This window comes from Scleropages formosus, chromosome 2 (genome assembly GCF_900964775.1).
Source record: "Scleropages formosus chromosome 2, fSclFor1.1, whole genome shotgun sequence".
Lineage (NCBI taxonomy): Eukaryota > Metazoa > Chordata > Actinopteri > Osteoglossiformes > Osteoglossidae > Scleropages > Scleropages formosus.
The window spans coordinates 20,114,853-20,126,992 of NC_041807.1; the positions used below are offsets into that span (position 1 = coordinate 20,114,853).

The 12,140-nt window shown below is 45.9% G+C and overlaps 1 protein-coding gene across 3 annotated transcripts; it reads right to left on the minus strand.

The window, feature by feature from the left end:
• Nucleotides 1-4,823: 4,823 nt before the first annotated feature.
• hbp1 (HMG-box transcription factor 1) lies at nucleotides 4,824-11,849 on the minus strand. Of its 3 annotated transcripts, none has more exons than XM_018747022.1 (11): nucleotides 11,804-11,849; nucleotides 10,210-10,381; nucleotides 9,658-9,865; nucleotides 9,326-9,461; nucleotides 9,070-9,181; nucleotides 7,676-7,791; nucleotides 7,420-7,576; nucleotides 6,976-7,120; nucleotides 6,572-6,871; nucleotides 5,943-6,084; nucleotides 4,824-5,744 (listed from the first exon to the last, which is right to left on the minus strand). In XM_018747022.1, exons 1-11 carry the CDS (start codon nucleotides 11,816-11,818, stop codon nucleotides 5,727-5,729), a joined length of 1,521 nt encoding a protein of 506 aa, XP_018602538.1. In that variant the 5' UTR covers nucleotides 11,819-11,849; the 3' UTR covers nucleotides 4,824-5,726. The 3 variants fall into 3 exon arrangements, with proteins under 3 accessions (XP_018602538.1, XP_018602537.1, XP_018602539.1); XM_018747021.1 differs by having other exon boundaries at nucleotides 10,189-10,381; XM_018747023.2 differs by lacking the exon at nucleotides 11,804-11,849 and adding an exon at nucleotides 11,302-11,797 and having other exon boundaries at nucleotides 10,189-10,381.
• Between the last annotated feature and the right edge of the window lie 291 nt (nucleotides 11,850-12,140).

Here is a 12,140-nt window from a genome sequence, read left to right on the forward strand (position 1 = left end):
AGGCAATATTCCTCTCCGGACGGCGAACTGCCCTCCTTTAGCCTTCGGTGACCCTTGACCCCTGAGCTCTTCAGGAGAATCACTGGCATAGATCTTCCTTTGAAACATCATCGAGAGGCAGAGCTCCAAACACAGCACTGGGCAGCACTGCGGCCCGTCCTCAGGGTCTCACATAATCGTGTTCCTGCTCTGGAGTGTGTCGCTCGCCCACGAATTCCCGAGGCTCCGTCTGAAGTGGTCCGTTCCAGCGCGTCTGCCAGGGAACGCAGATCGTGCCAAACTTGGGCTGGCGTGGAGGGAGGATGATTCTAATTAAGCCAGAAAGAGAGCAGATGACAAAAAAAGGTAGCGCAAAGCCGGGTGCGCTTAGAAGCCTCTGCACTTGACACCGTCTCCATTGACATTGTCGTCCAGCTCCATTAATTGGGAGAAAAGAGTGTCACTGCCCAAGAAATAAATTAATTCATTAACTGAGCTGGGTGCGCTTCGAAAGCCCGCGATCAAAGACGTGCCTTTTCCGAGTCATCACTCTGAGTTAAACAGGACGTTGATGGGCAGCCAATCAGGGACGGACTACAAAACGCTCCTCATCCGGCGTGATATAATCTAATAGGTTTTACTAATGAAAGGATGACTGATGTGTATTGTCTTTGGGTGCCCACATGAATTCTTAAGTATGTGATATTGTGCCTCTGCGGCGTATAAACAACAGGGAGAATCTGCATGTATTTGACAGAACTAATGAGTGTGTGGATGTGTGTGTGGACAAGTTATTAGGTGTTAATGGGCTGGGCTGTTTCAGAGGACCCAGGCATCATTCTCCTTGGTCATTCCCCCCACGGTGCTTTCCAAAAAGCACTGGAGGCACTTGATCTCTCCTACTGCCGCTCTCCCACTTCCTCTGCGCCCTGTGGACCTCCTCAGTCCACCGCCCTCACCATACACTCCCCCCTATACGCCACCCAGTATGATTTCCGTGCTTCGCTACATTTTTCCACAATTGCTGTCATTTAAACAGGGCCCCACCTTTCAGTCGCATTTTTGAGTGAAACAATGGAAATGATCAATGTAAGACTGCTGAAAATACAGGAGGGCTGCGGCCTCATACTAATCCCTTTTGGTCATCCCTGTGGCTCTTAGCTGACATTTACGCTGCCGATCCATTTAAAAACACGTGTCTCGATCACCCATCATTATCGAAGCCCATTATACAAATCTGCTGCATTACAGCGTTTTTTGCTTTTTTCCACAGTAGGGAGGCTCGCATCACAGACCTCCCATCAGCCATTTCTCTCAGTGCTCGGTATGTTAATGGGACAGGAAAACAGCCCATCTTGTTCCGTTCGCATCGCTGTCCCCCGGAGACACCAGGGCTCCACATGTCACTCTGATGAGCAGGAATCACAGCGGCTGCTGTCTTGGCGCTCATTATTGACTCTGACTGCTCCTCACTGAGGACCCGTGGTGAAGATTGAGCTTTGACAAGCTGTCACATATATCATAAAATAAGCAATCTTCTGTCGTCCTTCGTTTGGGCGCTTTTTGGGTTTGAGCAGCTCGTCGTAAATCAATGATTATTTTGTAAGACCGTGGTTCGCTCCGTTCGACCCCGGTGTAAGATGAAAAAAATTCTTGTATACATGCAAACGGTTAGACACAAGCACCGCGTCCGAAACAAAACGACACACATGCTGTGTCGCGCTGATTTTTCTGTGTTTTTCAAAAAGGGCTGATGTCAATTTCTGTATGTTGGTTCCTCAACAAATGCTCATGAGGGATTCAGCTCAGTCCGCTTGGAAATGGACAGCTTGTTGGCAGCCATCCCGAATCAATTAAAACGCTCCCTCCCGTATCTAATAGGGATGTTGGAGAAACCACATTTATGCAAAGCGCTGCAAATGTTCTGATGATGTGTCCTGGCCATCGACAGCACGCGACCGCTGTGGAGAAAAAGCCATAATTGAGCTTTAATTTTGTTTGATGGTGGAATTTGTTTATGCCAGCAGCCCTCGACCTACATTATATACAGCTCTGTCGAATCGCGACCAGGGAATATTTTGCACTAGCGCATGGGAACTAAGCAATGTCAAAGCACGAGGACTGGCTTTGTTACCGCAGTAAACAATGTGGTTTTAAAAAAAAAAATCGTCTCAGCTTCAGTGCTGGACAGGGACAACCTGTGGGCTTTCAGCTTCTCCATAAACCCCTAAAAGCTCTATTATGAAGTTAAATGGGTTCAGCGAAGACAGCAGATTAGGCACCAGAACGCTGGTGGTGCCCACTCTTGAAGGCAAACTGGGGGACATGGCAGGAAAAAATATTTTGAAATAACATGCAATAATTCTTACCTTTGTTCATGATCTCATATACAAACACATTTTAGCATAAAGTAAATGCTATATGTGTATGCATAATACATGTTACATACAGTATGCATGTATATAATTATTTTCCACTTAATTTCAATGCATTTTTATGTCCACCCACCAACAATACAGGAAACTGGGAAACTCTTACCTTTGTCATTTACAGCTGTTTATACGTTACAGTGTATGTCTCAGGTCTTTTTTGCAAATAACGAATGAATATCAACATTTATTTATTGCACACCTGTAGGCAATGCAGATGCATGAGCTGCACCTCCCGCACGGAGGCCAGGATTTTTGGTAGTGGCTCAGCTTTGGTCAAAGATGTGAGCATTAATGAAAATACATTTGTAAGCAGTCGTTAAAGTGAATATGGTCCAAAAACGGATCAGTCATAAATGTGCTCTGTCACTGGTAGTATAGTTGTTCAAGCTGCTGCCTGTGGACCTAAGGGTTGCAGGTCTGCATCCTACCTCCAGCTGTGGTACCCTTGAGTAAGGTGTTTTCCTTGAATTGCTCTAGTAAAATTACCCAGCTATATAAATGGGTAAATAATTAAATAGATTACATATTAAGTCACTCTGGAGAAGTGTCAGATAAATAACTAAATGTAACCAGATAATAGCTTTAAGTTTACTTGGGTCACCGTCCAGTTGGACAAAAGCCTCCTGGACTTGATCATTATGGATCCTGCATTTAAACCAAGTGCACATAAAGGACCAGACAGATTAAAAAAAATCCTGGTTTGTATTTTGTTGAAGATTTTCATATGTGCACACTGTACCTCCAGCGTGGAGAATGTCCCACTAACAGCTGGAGAAACCGCACTATGTCACATGGAGCATCTATGAGGCAGAGTCACCAACTGCCAAAATGATGCTGATGTCAATACCAATGAGATTATGTTAGTCTGCACACTGCAGATTCATGTTTACTGGTGGGTCACATGTGGGGAGTCAATGAATGTAATACTCCACCAGCGGCCTCCTGGCACTGACAGGATGGGTAATTATGGAACCAGCTAACACTGGATTCCCTGTCACTGCATGTCTACAGCACCAGCTTCCACGTTTGTGGACATCAGAATAGACCTCGAACCCTACTCTGAAGGAAGGGAGCTACAGTGCATCGAGCTCGTCTGCCACTTTGTCCAAAAAGACACAATTATGTCTGACTTCTACTGCGGTCGTTAAATCGCATCTCAGTGCAAGAATGATTCTGCTAGGAATCAGTCCTAACTATGACAAATTATTGGATGCAATTGTCGTTTTGTCTGCCAGGGTATCGTCATTTACATTTATTCACTGAGCTCACGCTTTTCTCCAAAGTGACTTACAAGTTAATCTTCTTACTTGTGATTTACCCAGTTACACAGCTGGGTAATTTTCACTTCAGCAGTTAAGGGTAAGTACTTTGTTCAAGGGCACCACAGCAGGAGGTGGGGTTCAAACCTGCCTCCTTGGGGATGAAAGGCAGCTGCTGTAATCACCACACCGCCTGCTACACATAAGGTAAAACTGAGACCATAGTGACCAATCACATGACTTTCACGGTAAAGGTGGGTATGGAAGCGGTCTGGTATTCCCTTCTTCCATAAATGTCTTTGATTCGTAAATACAGGGAGAACATGCAAACTACAGCCCTAGCTTAGAACCTACATCAGAAATCAAACATCAGTATGGTATACCACTGTACAGGTACAAAGGCATTGATGCGTAGGCTGTGTGTGAGAAGCACTGTCAGTACAGTCAGTGAACTATGCACACTTACTGTTTACCTACATACTGTAAGTGCTAAGTAGGTGGTCTGTGTGCGCCCCCTAGAGGCAATGAAGGGAACTGTCTCCAGTGTACAGAAAATCTATTTCCTACTTTCATTTTCATTCAGTCGTTTCACACTCAAAATTTTAACATGCAGGACTTACAGTTCTTATTTGTAAGCCACGTAACTAGGTGCACGTTGGTAAATGCAAAACTGAAAATTTACGCTGCCACGTCTTTTCGTTTCCCAGTTATTTTCCAGTTACTTCATTATTTTCGTCCTCTTCCCAGAGGAACACTTGAAACCTTCAAAGAAGCTCCTTGGTAACAAGAACATCTTACCCTGCAGCAGGTGGCTCTGAAAAGGCGAGACCTGATGCGCATCAGGTTTGATGTGTTAAAACGAAAGCCAGGTCTGTGGAGTTAGGTGGAAATGGCTTTGGGCTCCGGGCCCAGGGTTGCCATAGAGACAGACCATGCAGAAGACTTGTTTGGGCAAACGTAGAGCTGTGAACCTCTGCAGAAATGAACTCCAGCTGACTAGGAGATAATGGAGGCACACAACATGTAGGAGACATGTTCTCGTCCCCTTAAGGTTGCTCCATGCTGCAACATCCAAAAACATGCGAAAAAAAATGGGACAGCTATGAATGCACTCATCTGTTTTCCAAAAATAAAAATCACATAGGCAGCTGAATAGATTATATATGCTCAAACTTTTATTTATAATATAATACAGGATCATTTTGTGCAAGAGTTCTGTTGGGTAAGGACCTGTACATTATGGACACAGAATTAAACTGCAGCGACACACACTGCTGGAGCATAAAGTAGCTACACAGCTGAAGAATGATTGCATCTGAAGTCTTCTGAAAAAGTATTTCCAAACAAAGTCTCTGCTGGTATGCTCTTATCATACGAATGTATGTACGTGTATCCACGTTTGTGTATAAAGTGCAAAAAAATGTATAGGGCTGTGTAATAGAACCCGAGTACTGTGTGTATGTGTGTGAGTTCGTGTGTCTCTATATATCCGCGTATGGCCTCTTTTGTCGCACACTCGAGTATATGGCAGAAGCCTCGGCTAGACCGATTTTGCTACATTATAACCCCCAAGCTCTTTTGCAAATACAGCGTTAAATGGATTACCATATTCTGCAATAATATTTTGAGTAATACAAATATAATTATATGAACAGCTGAAATAAAGCATTTAAAAATTCCCCTTTTTACATTTAAAAATAGACATTTGTATACAGCTCCGTTTCTCCTTACTTTAGCACCACAGGGTCTCGTGTTTCAAGCCTAGAATATGAAATTACCTGAAAAAAAAACTCAACGATTTCTTACTTTGGAAGAATAAGGCATTTCGGTAAAAATATAAGAAAATATTTCAAGCAGTTATTTACTGGATTATATGCTATTTTCATAAATGTCTGCACTTTAATTCCTCCTCTTTGCTGGTTTACCCACACAATGTCTCTGTTAAGCTAACATCTTCGCTGTCACAGTAAAATCTCGTCACCCTTACAGGAGACACAAGGGCCAGGCGGTCCTGTCCTGTCCAACTGCGGCTCTGTCCAGTTCACATTTTCAGCCATCAGTTCTGCTGCGATCCCTGCAAGCAGGAAAGACGGAGGGTAAATCCCACACAGATAACACTCAAGAGAGCGACGGCCCCTATTCATCTGACAGGCAAAACACCATGAGTCGCTCCATGTGGCGATGAGCTCCTCCAGGGCTCCCCGACAGAGCAGCTCAACTCACTCACAGGCCCAGGGTGCTTTGCACCCCACAGTGAAGCTCTGCTCCTCACCGAGTTAGTTCTTTTGCGCTTCCAGCAATCAGGATTAAGGCGCTTCTGCTCCTCAGCCAGGGCTTTGGCCTCCAGGGTGTACAGCCTCCTCTCCTCATTCTTCATCTTCTTCCACTTATCGCCCAGGATCACACTGATGGCTCTGCACACAGGGGCACAGGAGACAGAGTGCGTTGCGCACACGGTAAACCGCAGACTCCCTCAGCGCTCGGTTTCTTCAACAGCGGAGTTCATTCTGAACTATTTAACCTTTATTCAGCACTAATTCATCTCTGCTGATCACAACAAAGTTTAAATGCCTCCTCCTCCTCTCTGTCAAAACAGCACTGTCCTGCTAACAGTGGGCACATTATCAATACGGCTTGATGATGTTACTCTGATAGCAAGTCTAACACCAGAGAAGCCATGAGGCCAGTTTTCACTGAAGTATTATTATTACATCATCTTTATGTAGGTGGCACCTTTCTTCGAGGCACTTTCTGATATTACAGCACAGAACTTCCTAAACATCCTACAGTTTGACCTGTGTCTCCAGGGAAAAGGTCAAAACTACTTTCTGCAGAGCACCAGTCTCTCTCAAGAGGGCCACTGTGCTTTTGTCAGAACATCCTGCTTCAACACAAACACACCTGTTGTCCTTCCCTGGGTACATCTGGGTGTATTCCACCCTGTATTTCTTGGCAAACAGCATGAAGGCATTCATTGGCCGCTTGCACTTGGTAGGCGTGGCGCTGTTGGTTGTCCCTGAGCTGTGGCTTTTGCCCGTCTTGCCATGGGAATTGTGGGAGGTACCCGAGGTCTCCAGGTCCCGGCCCTGTTTCTCACAGTCCGGGCTGACCGCGCCGCCACTGGACAGAGAGGCGCGCCGCTGACGGGCCATGCTGCTCAGCACATACACTGCCGACGAGTCCAGGGGGGTGAAGTCGTAGCTGGCGGGGGAGAGTGGGGGCAAAGCTTTTACCCAACACACACGTTGCACTTGGGCCACGAGACACCTGGACAATCCAAGAAACGCCCACATCAAGCCTCCTACCTCCTGAAGGTGTCAAAGACGACAGAATCGTCACAGTTAATGGCATCAGGGTGTCCTGGAGGTAGACAGAGGTCTCCCACCTGTATCTCGTAGCAGGGTATCCCATGCTGCACCACAGTCAGGCTCGGATAGAAAGAAGACCACCCTGATAGGAGACAGGAGGGCAGAATGGGGAAGAACACACAACCCAGTGAAAGCAATGTTAGTACCAATCAACTGGCCAGCTTCATCAGTACGTTCATTCAGTCAGGTGACATCAGCACAGTGGAGCACATAACACCCAGAAGACCTCCAGTGTTTCTTTTTCCACAACAAACATCAGCCTGTCCTAAAAAGCTGCCTCTGCTTTATGTCTGCAGTGAATCCTACAAACTATTTCTTGAACATCCACCGCTTCTTGAACCATCGAGCCTCAAGATGTCATACAAAACCTGCAGTTTTTACCTTTATTTTTCACATAAAAGGGATGATCCAAACTGCACTCGGCAGTTAAAAGGCCATCTTCCGGAGAGCCAGGGTCAAAGGTCAATTTGAGCACCGACTGGCCAAAAGACACAGTTTCCTCATGGGCCACAAGCTTCAGGCCTCCAGAACCACAGTTCTGCAAAAGGACACCCCAGAGAGGCGGCCGTTACACCTGGGCCACTGCAAAGTGCCGCAGGCCCACACACAATGCATAATAGCCCAAAAGAGAGGGCACCTTCAGGGAACGGCAAGCCAGCTCTGCCTCATCGCCGGACTCCTCATCCGAGTCAGCCAGGTCCTCAGCATCCTGCCATTCCACGTTGGGGCCCTTGTGAAAGCGCAGACGCGTTCCTAAAGGGACAGGATAGACACACACAGTGACCCAACCCCACAACCTATATCGCCACGACAATAAACATTTTTGATTTCAATTAAACTTTCTACATTGCCATTTACTGGCATCCCTGCGTTCCATGTTCTGTTTCCGTAATAAATTTGAAATTAATTCTATCGTCTAGTTTCATACATAGGCTGTACCTTCAATAGTACAGTGCTTTTTACAATAAACTCTAAAATGTCAGATAAATATGAAGCTGACCACACATGAACTGAATTAATAGATAATCATAACAGAAACATTAGTGTTTGCTGATATCAGACCTGGTTACTCAAACACACACAGCTGTGCTGTAACACCATAGCTGTGTTTGTAGGAAAAATCCCATCATGACAACTTACAAAGCAAAATCAACACTCTGAGCGTCAAAAAAGGGGGATAAGTGCAGAGCACTTCAAACACAGCAATCATCACTAAGGAAAACTCGCCTCACATCTAGCTCTAAATTAGAACATCATTAACCACAAAGAAATGATAAAGCATGTGAAAAGGCCATGTGGTTTGAACACTGTTCTTTCCTTTTTTTACATTCTAATTTTACAACTGAACTTACAGCAAAACTGACTCTTCTCAACTGTCAAAATCTGTAAAAATCTACCCTGCACAGTAGGGGGCGCCCTAACTCTTCAAACACTTTCACAGAAAGGCTGGGAACTACAGGAAATTCATTCCTTTGGCTGACACTTTTCTCCAGCTCTGGGAAGCCGCCCTCCTACGTACAGCACAAACAAAAAAAATCCTTGTGTTTTGTTTCTCCCGTTTAAAGTATCATCACAGCTCTACTAATTTACTTTTCATGGTTATCCAATCTTCATTTTCATTTCCAACTGACTCAGGAATGAAGACAGATCAGCTGTCAGATGGCATTCATGTGAACTGGTGACTCAGCATTGCCTAAAGGGTGTCTGAGTGAGTGAACGGCTGTAGCTAACTTACTCTGGACTGATGTACCATCCAAGGTGGTCCCCACCTAGCTTAGTGCCCTAAACTTCTAGATTAGGTTTTAGACCACTGCGACCCATTATTGGACAAGCAGCTATACTGATAACAAATGAATGAACGAATGAATGAAAGACTGGTTACTCTGGGTTTACTATAGCAACACTGGATTTGACTGAGGCATCACTGCTGAAATCAGAGAGCTTGTGTACAGAGCTGCCTAGTTTGTCGAGATTCTCCAGAGGAACTGAGACCTGGTGGGCTTGGTGCGTTCCTCTCCCAGTGGACCATACCTTTCAGAAAGCAGTGCCAGGCAGTTGGGGGCCAGGAGTGGGACCAGCCCAAGTCATCATCATCAGACAGGGAGGACATGCAGAAAATACCCGACTCTGACTCACTGCTTGCCTGAAGCCAGGAAGGGTAAACAAATCAGACTGGTGGTCCGTACATCATGTTCCATTCCAAGTTTATTGTGTTTATGTATTATGTTTACGTGATTCCTCAAAATCAGCACAGGAGCTAGGAAGAGGGTTCCAAAATGGTTCATACCCGGACTCGCCGGCGCTCCCGTCCGTAGCCACACGAGGGGCTTGGGCCACTACTGGGGGCACTGCTGGACGCCTGGGGCGGACGTGCATAGGAATGTAAACTGTTGCTAGTGGCAAAGATGTGGACAGGGGAAGATCTATGGAAAAGACAGGTCCACAGTAAGGGTACTGAAATCTCATTAAAAAATGTGTCAATTGCACTCATGTCCAGGGAGTTGTGTGCGTGTGTTTTTTGCTGCTGTGGAAGATATCGTATGGCAGGGTAAGGTGTGCATCGAACTTGCTCTGTTTGCCTGAAACAAAGGCTGGCATGCTGGAAAACTAGGGGCCAACCTGTTGTATGGGGTCTGGAGCAAGGGACTCTGGGGGCTAGTGGCAATATTGGCCAGTTCCGTGAGCCAGGTGGTATCGGCCGAGCCGCTGTCAGCTCCAGGGCTCCAGGCTCCGCCACGAAGCTCCTGGTGGGATACACCTGCTTCCACCTGGTACACGGCTGGGGATGTCAGGCCTTCCTGGACTTCCTGTAGCTCCGGAAGATCATCTGGTAGCAGAAAGACAGAACAGTCACCTTTTTTAAAACCATTTTCTGGCATAAAAATCTACTGCGGTATGATCTAGGATTGTGTTCAGCTTCCATAAAGTATGTCTGAGATTTGATATTGGCATTTACTCTGACATCACAGTGTTAAACATCTACAGCCATTACTATGTGGAGTTTTTAAACATTTTCCAGTTTCAGTACGTTAATTTCAATTTCATTTTTTCAATATCGTTTGCAACTCAGACATCCGTCCAAAATGAAGTGTATGTAATGCTCGAGGCGGGTTGCCTGAGGAACACGCATGAGCGCCTGTCTGTGATTACCATACTCCATGTGAGTCTCACTGGATGGGTATCCGGGTGAGGATGGCAGGTTCTCGTTGCACTTGAGCATGTCAAATGTGTCGTCCATTCCTGGGGCGTCCTGCAGCTCAACCTGGCGGGTTCTGTCGACTCTGTTGGGCACCACTTGCGTCTTCACTTCCCACACCATATTACGCCATGTCAGCTTTCCTGACTGCAGTCACAGGGTAGCAATGAATCACAAGTTACTCCTGCAATGGTACCATTCAGGCCTTGGTAGTGTGATTGCACAATCACACAATAAACAGCTTGAATATGTTTAATAAATGAAAGAAAAAACAAAAATAAGAGCAGGGGCTATATTGTCCTGTAACCTGAAGGTTGCTGGTTTGAACCCCACTCCTGCTACAGCACCCTTGATCACAGTTCTTAACACTGTAATAATACTCTACTGTACTGAAAGCCGTGTAAAATCATCATCCAACATTTTAATTCTCCTTGGCCACAGGTAAAGGTCAATGATTTTTATAGTTATTAAAAATATAAGAAGAAGGTACCAGACTGACGTCACTCAGTTTGCACAGTGGCGGGGCTCCCTAGGACTGGGCTCTTTTGTCTCTTTCCGTTTCGTAAGAGGCACCACGTGACCTTTTGCACGCGAGCCTTGTTTATAAACTTCGGGGGAACTGCGCGCATGCGCTCCAGAGTCCATTCATTCACAACTGCGTAACTGCGACTGATCAATAACACGACGTCCCCGCACCGAAAAGACTGCTTATCGATACCAGTCTCCCGAAAGACAGTCGTGGGCCATTTTTTGTTTTGCCATTTTCGTTTCATTTTACTGGATGTCGACAAAAATACAACTGTCGTTCAACGGGTGCGTGTACAAAAAGTACATAAACGCAGCCGATCTCGAAACCCACTTCTTGCAAGCAAAAAGTAGAATTAGTGCAACTACACACAATATGGAATTACAATTTTCACATGTACCGCTTTTTCAATTATCAGTGTTTATAATCAGGGTTCGCCTTCAGCGGATGTAAGACCCCTGAGGCATAAAAAATAAGCCTTGGCGAAGACACACAGACGAATGTCGAACAAAACAAAAAAGGAGAAATAAAAATATCTTACCGAGGTGAAGGAAAGAGAAAGGGCCCCGGGAAAGGGCCCGAGTTTACAGAGAAAGAGCAGAAAATGGAGCTCTTTTGTTGGTTGGCTGGTGCCCAGTCATTGTAACATGTCGATAAAGAAGTCGAGCGAAGCTCCGCAACTTTTTTAACTCTAACTGACCGAATCGATGAGCGCACCTCATCGAGCGGTCACCGAGGAGGGATCTATGAGAAATGTCAACGTCGGCGAAGAGCCGTGTGTTCGGGCACCGAGAGGCTGCGATGGAGACCAAAACAAGCGCTGTGTGTTAGTAGCTCTGGCGGACGAGCTGCCAAAACAACGGGCGTCGAAACCAAATGTTCGCTCCTCCGGGACGTGTCACTCGCTGCCGACCTGCTCCACCGTGTCCTTTCGCCCTTTCTCGCCCGCGTCCGCTCGAATGTGCGAAGTCACCTTATCGTTTCATTGTGCATTTCGGTCTTTTGTTTCGATCTCGATCGAGACGGCTAACTTTCCCACTTACCAAATCCGTCGCCATTACCGAGTTTCTCTGGCATTCACTGAATGGGGCGGGAGTGGGTGCTTTTAGATACGGCAGTCTATTGGTTATTGGAAATGTCAATCCTCTAAGTCCTTGTCGCGATTGGTTAACTACATCTGCCATGGAAAGTCCGATTGTGTATGTTTTGCTCTCTAGCTATTGGCTGAGCCGCACGTTCGTAATCGACAGTCTGCTGTTGATTGGTCAGATTTTCCCCTCGAACACCAGTTCTCTTGTTGAAAACAATTGTACATTTTAGCCATGGGCACAGAAGATGGAGTTTAAAAAAGTCGTCGTCAGGCCGCTCTCGGAATACAAT

What these genes read in the sequence shown, in the direction of transcription:
- hbp1 (XM_018747021.1), bottom strand. An exon ending in CTGGCACTGCTTTCTGAAAG is followed by an intron (nt 7,792 to 9,069) that starts GTATGGTCCACT and finishes CTGTCCCTTTAG; the next exon opens with GAACGCGTCTGCGCTTTCAC. An exon ending in TGGCTTGCCGTTCCCTGAAG is followed by an intron (nt 7,577 to 7,675) that starts GTGCCCTCTCTT and finishes GTCCTTTTGCAG; the next exon opens with AACTGTGGTTCTGGAGGCCT.